The sequence below is a fragment of the Myxocyprinus asiaticus genome, chromosome 19, assembly GCF_019703515.2.
Source record: "Myxocyprinus asiaticus isolate MX2 ecotype Aquarium Trade chromosome 19, UBuf_Myxa_2, whole genome shotgun sequence".
Lineage (NCBI taxonomy): Eukaryota > Metazoa > Chordata > Actinopteri > Cypriniformes > Catostomidae > Myxocyprinus > Myxocyprinus asiaticus.
Genome location: NC_059362.1, coordinates 7,449,326 through 7,468,881, shown reverse-complemented (window position 1 = coordinate 7,468,881; position 19,556 = coordinate 7,449,326). Strand labels below are relative to the sequence as shown.

At 41.7% G+C, this 19,556-nt stretch overlaps 1 protein-coding gene across 2 annotated transcripts in view; it reads left to right on the top strand.

Annotated features, from left to right (window-relative positions):
• LOC127410436 (coiled-coil domain-containing protein 85C-B-like) overlaps positions 1 to 19,556 on the top strand; it is a 93,758-nt gene that overhangs the window by 73,026 nt on the left and 1,176 nt on the right. For both annotated transcript variants that reach the window (XM_051645700.1, XM_051645699.1), the window contains 4 exons: positions 228 to 329; positions 7,421 to 7,513; positions 16,016 to 16,114; positions 17,887 to 19,556. The exon at positions 17,887 to 19,556 is cut by the window's right edge and continues 1,176 nt beyond it. In XM_051645700.1, coding sequence (XP_051501660.1) covers positions 228 to 329; positions 7,421 to 7,513; positions 16,016 to 16,114; positions 17,887 to 17,976 — 384 coding nt within the window. In that variant the 3' untranslated portion in view covers positions 17,977 to 19,556. The remainder of the gene's footprint in view (positions 1 to 227; positions 330 to 7,420; positions 7,514 to 16,015; positions 16,115 to 17,886) is intronic.

Here is a 19,556-nt window from a genome sequence, read left to right as displayed (position 1 = left end):
CCAGGGAAATTTCTGAAATTTGGTTGATTTGACATGGAATAATCCTTTATCAGGTGCTAAACAATGCATACAGCAATGCAAATAAACAGCACTATCAGCAGGCACAATTACTTCTTAGTGAATTCACCTCTGTGTCATCTTTATTTCTTCTACTTTCGTGCCACTTTCACCTGGACTTACACCTGGAGTTCTAATGCCTATCTTTCTCTCTCCATGTCATTTGACAGTGTAATCCTGGAGACCTGCGAGCCCTTCGGAAGGGCATGACCCTCTACCACTCAGAATCACAGCTGTCCTCCCTCCCCCAGCGCCAGGAAGCCCTGCTTAATGTGAGTGTTCCCTGAGACAGAAAAATCAATCAAAACATATGAAAAATAAACCGCGCATGGGGCAAAAGTGCCACTGAAAGTGACAAAAATGCCCTAGATTTTTTAAATGTGGGGGCAAAATCTGCCACTGTAGTGAATTGGATTGGATTTTATAGTTGTTCAGATTCAACATAATTAAACTGTTTGAAATGTAATTTAGGTATTTGACACAAATGGAGGACACACTGTGTTTTTATATACAATAGATAAACCAAAAATGTCCTAATAAACTCAAAAAATGCCTCTGAGGTAGGTTTCTTTACTAGGTAGCTCAGCAAGTAAAGACGCTGACTACCACACCTGGAGTTGCAATTTCGGATCCAGGATGTGCTGAGTGACTCCAGTCAGGCTTCCAATTGGCCCGGTTGCTAGGGTGGGTAGAGTCACATTGGGTTAACCTCCTCGTGGTCACTATAATGTGGTTCTCACTCTTGGTGGGGCGCGTGGTGAGTTGTGCATGGATGCCGTGGAGAATAGCATGAAGCCTCCACGCACGCTGCGTCTCCGCAGTAACACACTCAACAAGCCATGTGATAAGATGCACGGATTGACAGTCTCAGATGATTCGTCCTCTGCCACCCAGATTGGATTTAGAGCACATTGGGAATTGGGCATTCCAAATTGGGGAGAAAAAAAAATGCCTCTGAAAGTCAATTCCAGGGGAATAATTCTGCCCTTTATTTTAAAAAACAGTTTGGCACTGTTCAACAACAACAATGTGGAAAAAACATTTGATCTTTGATCTGTTCTACAATGCCATAGGCTTTTCCTTTACGGGACTGGAAGCGCTTTTCATGTCTTTGAAAGCGTTTTTCCTCTCATTGCACCCTGGAAAATTAGCAAAACTGTACGCTGAAGAAATCCAATGAATAAATGAAAAAGCAAAAGAGCCTTTGAACATGTAGCCTTTAGGCACTGCGCAGGAAGAAAGTCTCGCCACTGTGTGTTTTTTTTTTTTTTTTGCTGTATGCCTGCTTAAAAATTCTGCCACTGTCACCTGAAAGTCTTTACAAAGTCAATTCAGTGCTTGAATTGAATTTCTTTCATTTGTTATGACCCATCACCTCTCCTAAGAAAACAGGTCCTGCTCCCATTTTATATTTGACCTTATAATGTTTTATTGATTTTGCTGTCATTTTAAACCAGTGTGGTTTTAACAAGAGCATCAACCATCACCACATGTATTGAACTACAGCACAGTTTTTTGCTGTTTTGTGCTGCTGAGGCACTAAATAAGCCAAGGTTTAATCATGTACATTGGCTAATTAAAGGCAGCTAATCTCAGATGATTTACTATTGATTTAAATATTTTGCATCACAGATACAGTGACTGTGTTCACAAAAGCTATAACATTTACATTTAGTCATTTAGCTGATGCTTTTATCCAAAACCGACTTACAAATGAGGAACATAACAAGCAAAAAATGTGTCATACAAAAGTCAACACTATCTGCAGTATCACACTGCCAAGTTCCCTGAGTAGCTAGAGTAGTAAAGAAACCACAGAAAGTTTTTTATGATTATTATTATTATTATTATTAAATAATTAAATTAAATAGTCAGTGCCATTATTATGCACTAGTTAAGTGCTCAAAGAAGAGATGTGCAGCTCTGCAGCTACAGGTAGCCAGTTGAGTGAAATAAAGGTGGGGTGGGGGGGGGATGACATGAGCTTTCTTTGGTGGATTGAAGACCAGATACGCTGCTGCATTCTAGAACATCTGCGCCTTAATCATGCTAGCTGGGAGACTGACCAACCAAGCATTGCAGTAGTCCAGTATTGAAATGACTAGAGCTCGGACCAAGAGCGGTGCAGCATATTCAGACAGGAAAGGTTAGATTTTACTGATGTTGTAAAGCACGAACCTGCAGTGTGGGTGGTGAAGTTAAGCTGGTCATCAACCACAACTCCCAGGTTCCGGGCTGTCCTGGTAGGTGTTAGTGTAGTTGAACCAAGATTAATGGTGAGGTTGTGGTCAACAGATGGGTTGGCTGGGATCACAAGGAGTTCATGGTCTTGTAGTTCATTCTCAACTACAGTGTTTCACAACAAGTGGGTATAAATGTGGACACTAGCAGATCCACTCATCTCAATCAGAGGCTGAATTCCAATTCCTATATCATCTGTCCTATAGTACCAAAGCTCAACCTCATCTGTCACATATGGAGAGGTTGCATAACCTTATCCTCAAAAACCATGAGCAAAACTTTGCAAGGTTAAAAATGGTATGTACGACCCAGATGACTCTACTTAGGTTCACATACATGTTTGCAACATAGCCTAAATATGGTGTGAGCCAAATAGGGGTGGTATGAGATTTTCACAGAATGATAAACATCACAAAAAATACCACGGTATTACGGTATCACAGTATTAATATAATTTGCAGTTTAATATTTAGTTATAGCTAAATTTAGGCTAAATAAGAGATGTTCCTTACTGCAATTTAATTGTATGCCATATTGTCATACAATTATTGTTTTAATAATTATGAAATTTAATTTAACAAAACAAACAAACAAAAAACAACACACACACTAATAATGTGTAATTATTGCCCAGCTTTACAGTTCAGTTATGCATTTAATTCAGTAATTATTTGCTTTTGTAATTTAGTTTGATTCTAAAAATTGCCTATTTAAATATATAAATTATTATCCATTTGCAGTTTATTTATTGGTGTTTTTTAAAGTACTGTCTATTTTCTGCTAAATTTTTTCCTACCTAAAGCACTTTAACCCTATTTAGTACTTTAAAAATAAAACATATTATTAGTAGTAGTATTAAACACATTGTAGGCCTACTGTTGCACTGCAACATCAGCCCATTGTCACTTTGCATATATTTTCAAACTGTTTGCTGGATTTGTGAGTGTGACACAAACATAACGCTGTCTTATCTACTGTCTTTTCACTTACAATCATCTCCGCAAATTTTGTGGAATGATTCTTACAGAGATGGCACCACAGGTTTGAAATGTTTCTTGTCTGAGCCGACACTATTTTTATGACAAACCTTACAAACTGGGTGACTTAGAAACACTGAAGGTGACTTATGGGTCTTTAACATACCCAAAGCATTCCTGCACTATCGACATCAACCACGTTTTTTAACCAACATGTCTGACACACCCGTGTCTTGCAACGCACCTGTGTCGCCTTTAAAATGGAGTGATGGTTGAATGTAAAATGAGGAAGTCACAATTAGAGATTTACTTTATCACGTCACGTTTATGTGATGCTGTGTAAATGTAGTTGATTCTGTCTTAACTGAACCGACTTTAATTTCAGAAATGTTCTGAAAAAACCTGACTTTATATTCATGCAATACCGTGAATGAGATGTCAATGGTATGAAACCTGTTACATCCCTAGTGCCAAAGTGTTTTGTGCAGTGAATTAGAGCATGAAACCAATGAAATCCAATTGACATTTAGAAACCAAACACTGAATATAAAGACATTGTACAACTGAAGGGTAAGTTTTTTAAATAATTCTGCTTATAATTCTGCATATTGCAGTTCAATATTAATCCATTTTAATATTTGATTTTTTATACTTTGTGTACAATAAACATGTTTGGTACTGTGTTGAGTTGACATTTGGTGTCCAATGTAATATTTAGCTCCTGCCGAACCAGCTGAGAACTTTTATTGGTTCGCAAGATTAGGATTAGTAGACTACATCCCAAATCATAATACGTTGAATTTTTGAATGCTGTTTTGGTTTAATATTGCCAACAACCCCTTGAGCTACACAAGCATATTGGTTTGCGACAGTTCTCTGATGCAACAATTTTAGGACATTTTAGGACACCCAATAGTCGACCAATATATTGGTTTTACCGATTAATCGGCACCAATAACAGATTTTTGGGACTATCGGTTATTGGCAAAAATCCACACCGATAGTTTTTCCACGTTGGGTTATAACGGTCGTTATACAGTATGAGAGCGGCCTCTAGAAGCAAAATAAAAATCACTTCACTGATGCCTTGTGGTGTTTGTTTTGACACATGAGACTGCACTCTGCATGGAGAGGAACACTTCAGATGTGGATTTAAAACATCAACAACGAAAAGGATACACTACAGTACACGTTGTCATATCATTATAAAGTAATTAATTTGTTGACTAGATGCTGCATTAGTAGAGATCAGCAGTGTGTTTGGTGACAAGGCTTAGAATACACTAACATTAAAGCTAACCTCAAGCGGTTAGAACAATGTGACAAAAATACATGCAAGTCCTACCCAATTGTTTAAAGGTGCACTCAGTAATTCTAATCTAATACACTTTTTTTCATATTCTGCAAATATCTCCTCACAGTCTGCTAGCTGTCCGTTCTGTGGGTGGGCTGAAAAAAAATCTAGTATTTGTACACAGCCCTGGCTCTGTAAATGGGACAAAAACAAAGTCGAACAGACCGATCCACACAACACTATTCCAGCCAGTCAGCAACAGGGGGTGGTTCGTGCGCGTGCACAGGATGGGGGGTGGGGGCAGAGCGAGAGGGAAATTAATTAGAAGAGCGATGGCAAATCTGGCTGATGCAAACTTTCTAAACTCCAAGGAGTACAAATGGCTGAGAAACGGACCAAGAGATAAAGGTCAAACGAATATAAACTAAAAAAGAAGGATTATGAGGAGTTGAGGGCTAGGAGCCGCTTCAACATTGGCGAGGCTTTTCAGCAGTGGTGAGAGTTAAAAGGCTTGAAGACGGATGCAGAAGTTGCTCTTTTTCTTCTCGATAGGTGGGTAACATAAATTTTGCTATGTTTCACAGAACCCATATATGCTGTTGTTGTGATGTTAGATTTAGTAACAGGAGAGATGTAAGTGTCTGGAGCTGGTGTGCGTAAGAAGCACTGAAGGGAGGGGTGTGTTTGTTTTGGCAGTTGTGTTTGAATATCAACAGTGTTTCTCAGGAATCGCTGAGTGCACCTTTAAATGTAACAATTGTTACCATCTATTTGCATTAGTTTATATCCAGCTGGCCACAATTATGCATTCTTTAGCCAGCTAAGTTGCATATTTAAAGCTAGTGATGTGAGAAAGCAAATTAATATCTTCATGCAACCGAGAGAAACATATAAACAAATCAGAAACGCATCTGATTTCAATTAAAAAATTGTATCCTCACTTTAATACGATGACTTCAGATCAATCAAATTCTTGCACTAAAAAAGGCTAGACACAGCGCAACAAATATAGTTTTACAGAATGCAGGTGTCTCAATATGCCTTTAAAGTTCTTTTTATTTAGACACAGTATCTAAAAATAGTGCTCCTGCACGAGATGCTGAATAAACAAAAACAAAGGGAAACAAAGACGTCATCTAGCATGCGTTAACATAGAAAAACAAATGGATGGTTGCAAAGGCGTTCAGTGTGAACAGCCCCTTACAGGTGGTGGAGGTCTTTGGCTGTTGCGTCTTGCTCTCTCTTATAAGCGTTTCTCAGATTAAGCAATGAGTTGTTTAAATGCTTTGTCAGGAAAGATGTTTAACTTGGAAATATGTGTCTCGAGATTCTCGCATTCGGTTTCAGTCTGTTGTGTTCCGTGTGTTTGAACAGCCCCTGGCCTGGGCTCATAGTCTGAGCCGCTTCACCACCGAGTTCAGCTGAATACCACTGCTATCTGTGAATATTGTTACTCTACATACAACTGTAATGAATAAAAAACAATGTGGTATTTTGCTGTTATTATGAAGCTTGATTCTTGAGTAGTAGGAATCAGTGGAAGTGTAACACCATGTGAACTAGTGTCTATTGAAGTGTTTTCCCCCCTCATTTTACTTTTGACTTATCATTTGAGAATATGGACCGACTAAAACTTTTTATTTATTTATTTTATGCACATTAGTTGAAAATGAAATGCTCTTTTTTAACAGCCAGGATAGGAATGTTCTATGCAATAATATAACGGTGCTAAATGGTTTATGTATTTATTGCGCCCTCTTGTGGACTAAGGAAACAACGTCAATTTAAAAATCAGCTGACTTTAAAATTCGAATATTAGTTCAAATATATTAATATTTCATTTAAAAAGTACAATACATTTACATGGTTCAGTCAGTACTGTTTATTTTTGTAATAAAGTTCAGCACTATTTTACTTTGAGTGTTATTTTTTCATTCAGTATCAATTTTAAAAACTGTCAGTTGATTAATAGGTTATCGGCAGGTACTGCCCAACTTAGTTATCGGTATCGGTAAAATCCACTATCGGTCGACCCCTACTTGCTTACTTCATCCTTAAAAGTACGTACTTTAACATTGCTAATGAATTACTTTTTGTACCGAGTAGAAGTATGCGGATTGGATTTAGCCATAGTTTTGCTCTCTGAGGGACCATACTAGAGTTTTGTCATCAAACAGCTTGGTTTCTCATTAGAGTTCCTATTAGTCCAAATAGAATGTCACTTTCATCAGACATTTAAAAATAGTTTTCAAGTGTTTTCTGGAGTTTCTGCCAGAAAGTCACCATAGAGAGCACAATAATTTGCCATTTCATTAACACGACACAAAGACATCTATCCCCCATCAAACGCTGTTTAAATACTTTTTAAACAAGATATTTTGTTTTTGCCATTATCGGTATGGATGCATGCGGATCATATCCGGCTCTTTTCCTGCAGTATGAATAATTAACTAAACCAGGGGCTGTTTGTCCTCCACAGTTGTCATAGCATCTTTAGCAAAGATGAATGTTTAACAGGAGATGTAGTTTTCATAATGAATGACCACTCTGCTGAGTTGAGACAGATAATTAAACCTGATGAATCAAGACATTAAGTAATGTATCACCAATGAGAACTGAACTATGATGCATGTCTCTGTGCACAATTACTGTATGTGTGCTGGAAAATTCAATTTAAACCATGTTAATGCGGTAGCTGCATTGTGGAACATGGTAAATAGCTAGTTTGTTGATGGTTCAAAGTGATCTACCAGTCCAGCCACATTCCACCAGCTGGTCGTCCAATATACCTCATACAGTATATATAGCCAGTGTGTAGCAAACTGATCATTGCATATGTTTTCTCCTTTAGGGGACAGGAAGGCTACAGGCCAGCGAGTCTTCCCCCTCCACAGGGTTTCTCTCATCTGTACAGAAACCTGGGGCTGTGGTCCATGCCATGAAGGTACATGCATTACTGTCTAATCTCTTGTCCTCTGTGACACTCACAAATGTGCACATATTCCCTTGCAAGATCTACTGGCAACATTATACAACACTATCCATTCATTATCTACTTAGACAACATGAAATTAAAACTGACTCTGTTTACTTTATTAATAAATTGCCCTGCTCTTATACTAGGGGTGTGCAGCGGAGCCATTATCTGTATTTGTATCTGTTCATATGACAAAATTATCTGTATCTGTCAATGCATTCGGATAGAACCGGATGTAGGCGGGGCGTAAACTGGAAGTGCGTCAAAACTAAATGAAAAGCCCATTTTTAAGTATTACTCTCACATTTACAGTTTCGATTAATAAAATATGCCTTGTATATGCCTTTTTCATAATAATAGCCTAATAATAATAATATACCATTTTTATTTTTAAAAATATTATTTTATTATTATTATTTTCTTACCAGATGAAGCTGAATTTGTAGGCTACATTAACTGTGGAATATGTTGTGGTTTCTCCTGGTATTTCAGATATTAATATCTGCATGAAACAGAATTTCCATTTGTCTGTGCATGTATAACAACATTATTCTTGAGGCAAGAGGTGTCAAACAGAATGTGAAATGTCAAGCACACATTTTTGCAGTGAATGATACATACAAATTCAAACATTAAAATAAATTAAAATAAAATCAATATAGCCTACAAACAGGTGAAAGTCCCGTAAGTCTATCAGGAACTTTTACGATAGATCACCATTATTTAGTTAAATAATATTAATAATAATAATAATAATAATGTTAAATTTATGTAGTGCCTTACCAGATTTCAAGAATACTGGACATTTTCAAATTTAGCACAGTTTAAAGAAGAAAAAATAGACAAAGCATGTTTCAGTTTCTTCGTTTTACCTAAGGAGCAATATTCTGAATAGATGAATACTCTATGGAGCATTTAAACCTTTGTAAGCATTTTAACTTTTTTTAAAAAGTATCTTAACCGGTTAATAACCTTAATCGCTGATGTGGATATAAATGTGGTCAACTTTAAGAGATGGCTAGACAAGCTCCGACGTGAAATCATCGCTTAAGGTCAAGAATTTAACATCGCTCTGAGGTTTAGGCTATAAATAAATACGTGAGAATCACATGTGAATCGTGTGATACATTTCAAGAAGTGGAAAGTGTACATGATGTTGTATTTTAGTTAATGTTACACTTGACAAGCTCCAGAATTTACAGAGACCGCAAACGGAGTCGAGACAGCGCCCATCCGTTCTGAAATCACATGATGCGCATTTTCATTCATAAGGTTTACACTTTAGAAATATTGGCTGCACAGATTTATAAATTCGTTGTGATTTTGGATATGTTTATTTAAAATGTCGCTTTATCCTTGTGCTTTTTGGATAATCAGTCAAACGAAGATTTTTTATATTATTTGGATGAATCCGTTATTCGTTTTGAAGTCATTATCCGTGCCTTTCCGAACAAGGTATTTGGCTTATCTTATACATTCATGATTCATCAGTGCATTCATCATTATTTTAAAGGAAACATTTCTTAATCAAAATGTAATAACTTTAAAAGGGTGGTGCGAACTGTCAGACACATCATCGGAGGTGAGCTTCCCTCCCTCCAGGGCATCTATACCAGGCGGTGTGTGAAAAAAGCTCAGAGGATCATCAGAGACAGTGTATTTTTATTGTATACAGTCTTCTTATTTTGTGTATACTGTATATTGTATATTATTAGGTGTATATTGTATATTGTGTTGTGTAAAAAAGATATGTAAATTGTGTTATGTTAAATCAGATGGTTATTGTAATTGGCATACTGCTATGTTGCTTGGAACTGCACCCAAGACTTTCACCCACTGTTGCACTTGTGTATATGGTTGAGAGAAAAATAAAGGGATTTGATTTGATTTGATGTGACTTTCATCACCTCTGAAATGACTTTTCTGCTGACTTTCTGTAACCTATGCAATGTGGTTGGGGAAGAATTTTATTTACCAATTGTATCATAGTATAAAATGTTTCACATTTCATAGGGATGTCCCGATACCGATACTGGTATCAGAATTGGGTCCGATACTGTGCTCATGTTCTTGTACTTGTGCTAGTAAAAATGGTCTGATACCAAGAAACGATAGTGGTATTGGGACATCCCTAACTTTTCACGATCCAATAAAATCTTGATTAATCAAATCAAGGCCTGCCCTACATTATCTCCTACTGAACAATTAAGTGCCATTTCATGTTTTAACATGCTTTAAGTACTTGAGTAGTTTTGAAGTACTTGAAACCAGGTGTGTCATTTGGCCTGGGGATGATTTGAGGAAACCATTCAAATTAAATAATTGGGAGGACACTAGGGCTGGGCGATAGGACGATGTTATCAGATATCGACGATGTCTAACAAAGATCCCGATGCTGATTGCAACACTCATTGACAGACGATGATCGACAATATCAGGAAATGGCAAAACCATGGATCTGGGAAGTCGCTAAATATATTAAACAGTAGCCCAGGGTGAGAAACTAGCACCCGCCACCCGTGAAATGTGACAAGGCTGAATCCAGTCCGCAAGCTCCTTGTCCAAATTTATTTCATGCGCGGGTAATTTTGCTTATCTACCCGCAACCGGCGAGTGACCTGCAAGATGTCTCGGAGTGACACATGACAAGAAATGCTGTTAGTCAGACAAACCCAGCCGGGCTTAACCCAGTCGTGGCCTCTTTTCCCCTTCTCTTTTTCCACTCCCTAAAAAAAGAAGGGGGATTATCCGACTGGGCCGCCAGGTCGCCGCGGAGACCACACCTCACCCCAGAGAGGGGGGGGATATTTAAGTGGAAAAATACGTCACATGGTCTTTCCAACCATGTGGAGAGCCTTCAAGGTAGATCCTGCCCAATGGGGGAGGAGGTACTACAACATGGAGACTGGGGCAGAGGGGCTCTGCCCAAGGAAGACGCAGTTTGCCAGCAGGGAAACGAATTAGCGGAAGATATAGATCGCATGGGGTTAGCCTTACAGGGAACCGCCACATGCGGAATACCTACCCCAGAACCGGGCTCTTAGTTAGTGCGTGTACTGGGCCGGCAGTGAGTCTCTCCGAAAACTCGACTGCCACAGGGCTCGGAGGAAGTCAACCAGGGAACAACTTTTGTGAACACTACTGGGAATTAACAGCGCACGTCTTCAGCTCAAAAGGAGGTGGAAGGCGCTATGTGCAAGCGATACACCCGGCCGGCTATCCCGGGCTTATCCGCTTAGGTTGCGTGCCACTACCTGGGATGAAACCGGTTCCACCCGGAGGTTGTAGAACCTTGCAAAGGTGTTGGGTGTTGCCCAGCCCACTGCTCTACAAATGTCTGTTAGAGAGGCACCTCTGGCCAGGGCCCAAGAAGCCGCGACACCACGGGTAGAATGGGCTCGTAGCCCTACCGGGGGCGGCATGTCTTGGGCGAGATACGCCATAGATATGGCATCAACAAGCCAGTGGGCGATCCTCTGCTTGGAGACAGTGCTTACTTTCCGCTGTGCACCAAAGCAGACAAAGAGCTGCTGAGTCTAAAGCTCTGCGTGCGATCCAAATAGATGCGCAAAGCGTGCACCGGACACAGCAACGCCAGGGCTGGGTCTGCCTCCTCCTGGGGCAGCGCTTGCAGGTTCACCACCTGGTCCCTAAAAGGAGTGGTGGGAACCTTGGGCACATAGCCCGGTCGGGGTCTCAGGATCACGTGAGAATAGCCCGGACCGAACTCCAGGCACGTTTCGCTGACAGAGAACGCTTGCAGGTCACCTAGCCTCTTGATGGAAGTGAGTGCAGTCAGGAGGGCAGTCTTCAGGGAGAGTGCCTTAAGCTCGACTGACTGCAAAGGCTCAAAGGGGGCTCTCTGTAGGCCCTGAAGAACTACGGAGATCCCATGAGGGAACGAGGGGCGGTCTGGAGGGATTCAGCCTCCTAGCGCCTCTTAGGAACCTGATGATCAGGTCGTGCTTCCCTAAGGACTTACCGTCAACTGCGTCGTGGGGTGCTGCTATGGCAGCAACGTACACCTTCATTCCCTTGGTCCCCCTCGCCTGGAGTTTGGCAGTGGGTTGCGACCAATCCTGGACCTGCGAGTACTGAACCGGGCTTTGCACAGACTCCCGTCCAAGATGCTGACGCAAGAGCATTCGGCATCAAGATTGGTTCGCGGTGGTAGACCTGATGGACGCGTACTTCCACATCTCGGTCTTACCTCGACACAGACCCTTCCTGCGGTTTGCCTTCGAAGGTCTGGCGTATCAGTACAAGGTCCTCCCCTTCGGCCGGTCCTTGTCCCCTCGCATCTTCGCGAAGGTCGCAGAGGCAGCCCTTGCCCCGCTAAGGGAAGTGGGCATCCACATTCTCAACTATCTCGACAACTGGCTAATCCTAGCTCACTCTCGAGAGTTGTTGTGTGCGCACACAGGGACCTCGTGCTCCGGCACCTCAGCCGACTGGGGCTTCGGGTCAACTGGGAAAAGAGCAAGCTCTACCCGGTTCAGAGCATCTCATTTCTCGGTTTGGAGTTGGACTCAGTCTCGATGACAGCGCGCCTCATGAACGAGCGTGCACAGTCGGTGCTGAACTGTCTGAAGGCATTCAGACGGAGAACATCGGTTCCACTGAAAATTTTTCAGAGGCTCCTGGGGCATATAGCATCCTCAGCGGCGGCCACACCGCTCGGGTTGATGCATATTTGACCGCTTCAGCACTGGCTTCAGACTCGATGTCCCGACATGGGCATGGCACTGCGGGACACATCGCGTGGCCATCATGCCGATCCTTGGAACGACCCTGCATTTATACGGTCAGGGGTTCCCCTAGAGCAGGTCTCCAGGCACGCCTCCAAGATGGGCTGGGGCACTGTAAGCAATGGGCACACAGCCGCCGGCTCCTGGACTGGCCCGCGGTTGCATTGGCACATCAGCTGCCTGGAGTTGTTGGCAGTTCTGCTTGCCCTGCGGAGGTTTCGACCGTTGATCCAGGGCAAGCACGTGTTGGTCCGGACGGACAACACAGCGACGGTAGCGTACATCAACCGTCAAGGCGGTCTACGCTCCCGTTGCATGTCACAACTCGCCCGCCGTCTCCTCCTCTGGAGTCAGCGGCGCCTCAAGTCGCTACGAGCCACTCACATCCCGGGCAAACTCAACACCGCAGAAGACACACTGTCACGTCAGGTTACCCTCAAGGCAGAGTGGAGACTCCACCCTCAGGTGGTCCAGCTGATTTGGAGTCGATTCGGTCGAGCACAGGTAGACATGTTTGCTTCCCGGGAATCCTCCCACTGCCCGCTTTGGTACACCCTGACCGAGGCACCCCTCGATATGCACTGGCACACAGCTGGCCTCCTGGACTATGCAAATACGCATTTCCCCCAGTGAGCCTACTTGCACAGACCCTGTGCAAGGTCAGGGAGGACGAGGAGCAGATCGTCCTAGTAGCACCCTACTGGCCCACCCAGATGTGGTTCTCAGATCTCACACTCCTCGCAACACGAGCCCACTCTACCAGGAGTGTGGCAGCCTCCTGGGCCCTGGACAGTGGCGCCTCTTTGGCAGACATCTGCAGAGCAGCGGGCTGGGCAACGCCCAACACCTTTGCGAGGTTCTACAATCTCCGGGTTGATCCGGTCTCGTCCCGTGTATTGGCAGGCACGAGCAGGTAAGTTCCGGGACAGCTGGCCGGTTGTACCACTTGCGCATAGCACCTTTCCCCTCCCTTGAGGCAAAGACGTGTGCTCTTGACTCCCAGTTGTGTTCACAGACTGTGATTCCTGGATGACATTCCTTCATAGCCCTCTGGCAGTTGAGTTTGCAGAGAAACTTGCTGCCGGCCCAGTACGTGCGCTAATGAGACCCTGTACTGAGGTAGGTGCTCCATATGTGCTAGTTCCCCGAAGGCGACCCTATGTGATATCTTCTGCAAAATCGTTTCCCTGTTGGTAAACTGCATCTTCCTTGGGCAGAGGCCCCTCTGGCCCCAGTCGCCATGCTCTGTAGAAACTCCTCCCCCTTCGGGTAGGACCTACCATGGGACCTCTCCCCATGACATACTTCCGAAAAGACTCGGTAAGACCATGTGACGTATTCCATTCAAAATACCCCCCTCCCCCCTCTTGGGCGGGGTGTGGTCTCCGCAGTGTCTTCCCTTTGGGAGGGACACCTCCCAACGTAGACACTTATGTCCCAGTCAGTTAAAAAATACCACTCTTTTTGGGGAGAAAAGAGAAGGAAAAGAGGCCTCGGCTGGGCTAGCCTGTCCCTATTGTTGGGCAGTCGACTTGTTCCTGTAGGACTGTTCGACACTCATAAGAGCGTTGGGGGAGGTTACTTGATGGCCTGGTGCGCTGGCTACAAGGCACACACCGCCAGTTCACGTAACACAGTTCAGATAGTTGTGGCGTTGTGTATAGGGACCCCTAGTGTCACTACATCGACACAACGTTGAGTGAGTGACAGATAGGGAACGTCATGGTTACTTTCGTAACCTCCGTTCCCTGATGGAGGGAACGAGATGTTGTGTCCCTCTTGCCACAACACTGAACTACCCGCTGAAATGGCTGGGACCTGGTCTCGGCTCCTCAGCACAAAACCTTAATGAGTGGTTGCATACCAGATCCTTTATACCCGTATGTCCGGGGGAGTGGAATACAAATTCCACTTGCCAATTCACATTGGCCTTTTTTCAAAAAAGCAGAAGTGTTTGGGGCTCCCAAGAGTGACCCCTAGTGTCACTACATCGACACAACATCTCGTTCCCTCCATCAGGGAACAGAGGTTATGAAAGTAACCATGACGTTTGATTTGACAATTCCTCATTTACACATACAAAGTGGTAGCGGTCTGATAAATAGGACCTAAACCATGCTAATGCAAGTCCACTAATGCCAACATAATTCTCCAGCCTATTCAAGATAATGTCGTGATCTATCTTGTTGAAGGCAGCACTCAGATCTAAAAGCACTAGAAGAGAAATGCAGCCATGATCAGATGATAAGAGCAAGTCATTTGTAACTCTGATAAGTGCAGTCTCTGTACTTTGATGGGGCCTAAATCCTGACTGAAATTCTTCATATATTCCATTTCTTTGTAGAAATTAACATAGTTGGGAGGACACTAGTATTTTTGACATAAATGGTAGATTTGAAATCGGTCTATAATTAGCCAATTCTCTAGGATCAAGCTGTGGCTTCTTAATAAGCGGTTTGATAACTGCCATTTTAAAGTTTCTTGGGACATGTCGTAAGGATAGCGAGGAGTTAATAATATTAAGAGGAGGTTCTGAGGGGGCCTGGGCAGCTCAGTAAGTAAAGACTCTGACTACCACAAGTTCGAATCCAGGGCATGTTGAGTGACTCCAGTCAGGCTTCCTAAGCAACCAATTGGCCCAGTTGTTTGGGTGGGTAGAGTCACATTGGGTTAACCTCCTCGTGGTCGCCATAATGTGGTTCTCGCTCTCGGTGGGGCGTGTGGTGAGTTGTGCGTGGATGCCATGGAGAATAGCGTCAAAGCCTCCATGAGTTTGCTAAAATATGCTGACCTGGCAGCTTTTAGTGCCTCTCTGTAGCTACAGACACTATCCTTCCATGCATGGCAAAATACCTCTAATTTTGTATTCTTCTGCTTGCGCTCCATTTTCCAAGCTGCTCTCTTGAGAGCATGAGTATGATCATTGTACCACGGTGCGAGGCTGTTTATTTAATTTTCTTTAATCGAAGGGGGGCGACACTATCAAGATTGTTAGAGAAGACTGTATTTGTACTTTCTGTTATTACATCAAGTTCTTCTAGACTTTTTGGCTTACTGAGTATGTGAGACAATTCTGGAAGATTATTAGTGAAGATCTTTAGTTCTTAATCTCTAGGCTATTAGTAATTTTCCACCTGTTGTCATTGAGGGATGCTTGCATGGTGGCAGTTGGAGCTGTTGGAGATGGTAAATGTTTAAATAAGGTGGTTAAATAAGATTTTTTTGATCACTTCGTTATTTAATTGGTTTTTCGTATAGTTTAAAGTGCAATTTGAATTTGGAAATGTTTTTTGTTTGTTTTTCATGTTTCAATAAATGAATTACATTTTTAAAGCAAAATCAATAAAGCAAACAAATTCACCGACCCTCGGCGGGGGGTTGACGATGTTATCGTATATAACAATATTTTTTAAGGCGATTATCGATAAAATGATTTTTTACATATCGCCCAGCCCAAGATGACACATTCATAATATTCTATTTTTAGTTACAGCAGGGTAGATAAACTGTTTAATTTGTTATGTTTCATGTTATAGATGTATTTTAAAGGGGTAGACACTTTATTTAAATTCCACATTGTGGATTAATTATTATTGGAAAAAAATTATACAAAGTTTGATATGACTCCTTTAATATGGTAATAGTATCCACTTGGCAGTTCGTTTTTAATGTAAATATTTTACTGTAAGCCTAAAAATGTATTATGTACCATGTAATACAGGTTCTGGAGGTCCATGATAATCTGGACAAGCAGCTTCTAGAAGAAAATGAGGAAGACCTAAGTGAGAAAGAAAAGGCTATAGTGCGAGAGATGTGCAACGTGAGTGAAGTTCCTCTCTACTTCTATCTCTGCTCTTTTATCTTCATTGTTGACTGTGACCATTCTCTCTGGTTCTCTAATAAAATAATAGATACATTACCAGTCAAAAGTTTGGACACACTTCACTAAATGTATGTTTCTTATGTTTTAACATCTGTTTTACTAAAAGGAATTATACAAATAAGGTAACGATGCAAACCTACTGACAAAATTAGTACAAAGTAATTTGTCATTTGTATGCCGCAATTGCTCATCTTAGTTCTGTTCTGAGTGTTAGGTTGTGGAAGATGCTGTAGACTACCGTGATCTGGCATACTTCACAGTGAGTGTACAGCATCACTTTACCACTGTGATCCAGACACCAAAATCAGCCTTTTAAAATACCTAAAGTGCACTTGACATCACCGCACATCTCATGTACACTGATGAGCCAAAACATTTTAACCACTCACAGGTGTAGCGAATAACGTTGATCATCTCCTAACAAGGCCACATGACCCCCGTCCACCATCAAAAGCACCTACAATGGGCATGCCAGCATCGGAAGTGGACCTTGTAGCGGTGGAAGAAGGTCGCCTGGTCCGATGAGTCCCATTTTCTTTTACATCACGTGGACGGCCGCGTATGTGTGCGCCATTTACCTTGGGAAGTGATGGCACCAGGATGTACTGTGGGAAGACGACAAGCTGCTGGAGGGAGTGAGATGCTCTGGGCAATGTTCTGCTGGGAAACCCTGGATCTGGCCATTCATGTGGAAGTCAGTTTGACACGTGCCACCAACCTAAACACTGTTGCAGACCAGGTACACCCCTTCATGGCAATGGTATTCCCTGATGGCAGTGGCCTCTTTCAGCAGGATAATGCGCCCTGCCACACTGCACACATTGTTCGGGAATGGTTTGAGGAACATCATGAAGAGTTCAAGGTGTTTCCCTGGCCTCCAAATTCCCCGGATCTCAATCCGATTGAGCATCAGTGGGAAGTGCTGGACCAACAAGTCCGATCCATGGCAGCTCCACCTCCCAACTTACAGGACTTGAAGGATCTGCTGCTAATGTCTTGGTGCCAGATACCACAGGACACCTTCAGGGGTCTTGTAGAACCCATGCCTGAGCAGGTCGGTGCTGTTTTGCCGGCACGCGGAGGACCAACAACATATAAGGCACATCGGTGTATTTCTGGTTATAACACTCTTTCCCATCATTTGATCAAAATTTGATCAACTACTGCTGCCATGATCACTAGAAAATATACACAAATATATAACGTTATATATAATATCCGTTTACTGCCTGCTTTCCAAGGGAGGTATTAGCACAATGTTAATTGCATCAGGCAAATAGTGCTGACTTTTGTGTACAAGGTGCAATCTATCCAGTGTGTGTCGCTAAAAGTGAGTTAAATATTCTCCCAAACAGATTTTTGTATTTACAATATTGTGAAAGTGTTTTGATGTCATAAGATAGCGTTGTGTGAGGAACGGGTCAAAAAGTAAGTGTTTATAAACTGATAATCTGCCATTTTGATTTGTGTGAAAGGGAATAAAATTCAGCACCTCTAGTGTCTAGGAAACTGCCACGATATGTACAGTACAACAAGCCACGTAAAAATAATTTTGCAAAAATGCAGGTAAAGTAATGTGATTGTATGATACCAGATCGGGATAAACTGGTTGATGGTGGTTAGTGAATAAGACGCAGGTTTTTGCAATGCAATACAGTGTGCAAAGTAACAACTATGTAATGAATTTGCCCCGTTGTGTATGTGTTCAGGTGGTGTGGCGTAAGCTTGGCAATGCGGCAGGATCAAAGCCATCCATCCGACAGCAGCTCGCTGGGAATCAGCACAAAGGTCCTCTATAGCAGCTCCAATACATGAGGAACATCCATCTTTCTCTTCATCCACCATCAAACTCCAGCAGGGAAAAACTCAGAAACTGATCCCATCAACAATGAGGAACACATACACTGTCTTTCAACTTGGGATAAATGCAAAAATCACTTTTTTTTAGATGGTAGATATGCTTAATACAAATTAAGCTCAGTCGATAGCATTTTTTGGCATAATGTTGATTACCAACATTTATTTCGACCTGTTCCTGCTTTTCTTTAAAAAAGACAAATTTGCAAATACATTATGGCACTCACAATGGACGAGTCAAAATCACTTTTTTTGGTAGTCAACATTGTGCCGCAAATTCTGTTGATTGAGCTTAACTTGTATTGAATATTCCTTTAATATTCAGAGCAATAATAAGCATTGAATTAACGTTGTTTCATCATTGAAGGGATAGATCAGCCAAAAATGAAAACTCTGTCATCGTTTACTGAGACATGGCAGAATGTCAGCCTCAGTCACCTTTCACTTTTATTGCTCCTTTTTCCTCCAACATTCTGCCTAACATCTTTTTTGTTTCATCAAAGAAAATCATACGGGTTTGGAACAACATGAGGGTGTGTAAGTGACAAAAAAACATTTTTTTTCTTTTTCATTTTCCATTTAAAAAATATTTGTTGTTCTTTATGGATCTCATTTGATACAACTGGCAGCTTGTCATATTCAGTCGGCTTGCCTCATCTTAATTACCATTGTGCAAAACAGTGATATACTGTAACTTAATTTGTCCTGCCAATCTTCTAAACTAAGTTTGGTTCACTAAACTGTAGTTTACTCCTTTCAGTACAAAGTGGGAGATGGCACATTCAGAAAACGCCCAAATCACTCCACTGTGTAATGGTGACCTTCCCTCCTGTGCATCAGAAATATACATTACAGAAATGACTCTGAAAAATAGTGTAAGATGTGTAAAAAAAAAAAAAAGAAAAGAAAAAAAAGGAAACCTTAATCACTTTATTGTTTTGTCTTTTTAATTGTTTTAACCTTTTTCTAGTTGCTGTTTTTAGTAAGACAACTCAATAATATATGGAGTTTCTTAAAAGTGCAACACTTTTTAGATGATACAACAGCTCTTTGTTCTAGTTGTGTTATGAAGCAAAATGGCACTCAACCAAAATCCATTGATTTTTCTATGTTTAAGATGTCATATTTTTAAACAGTGTGCTGTGCATGCTTGACAATCACGTCTCTCAGGTCTGGGAATGACACGAGTACATCATAATGTGTTAAAAACGATAGATTTGTCTTTTTCCAGCCCTTCTTTGTATATTATATCCTTGCTTACAATCAGTTGAAAACAACTGTTGACACTTGCTGAATCTGTTTTAATTAACCTGTTACCAGTCATGACTAACATTTTGACAGAAATCATTGTGGTAACCTAATTGTGAAGGAATTGGACTTTTAACACAGAATCTCTGTGGTTCAAACCTTGGGGATGACAGTAGGAGACAAAGGAGAATTCATCTTAAGGCCTTAAAATGTGATCAAAATCCTTCCATTGTGCTCTTGAGCAAGACGCTTAACTGGTTGTTGCAGGGGGACT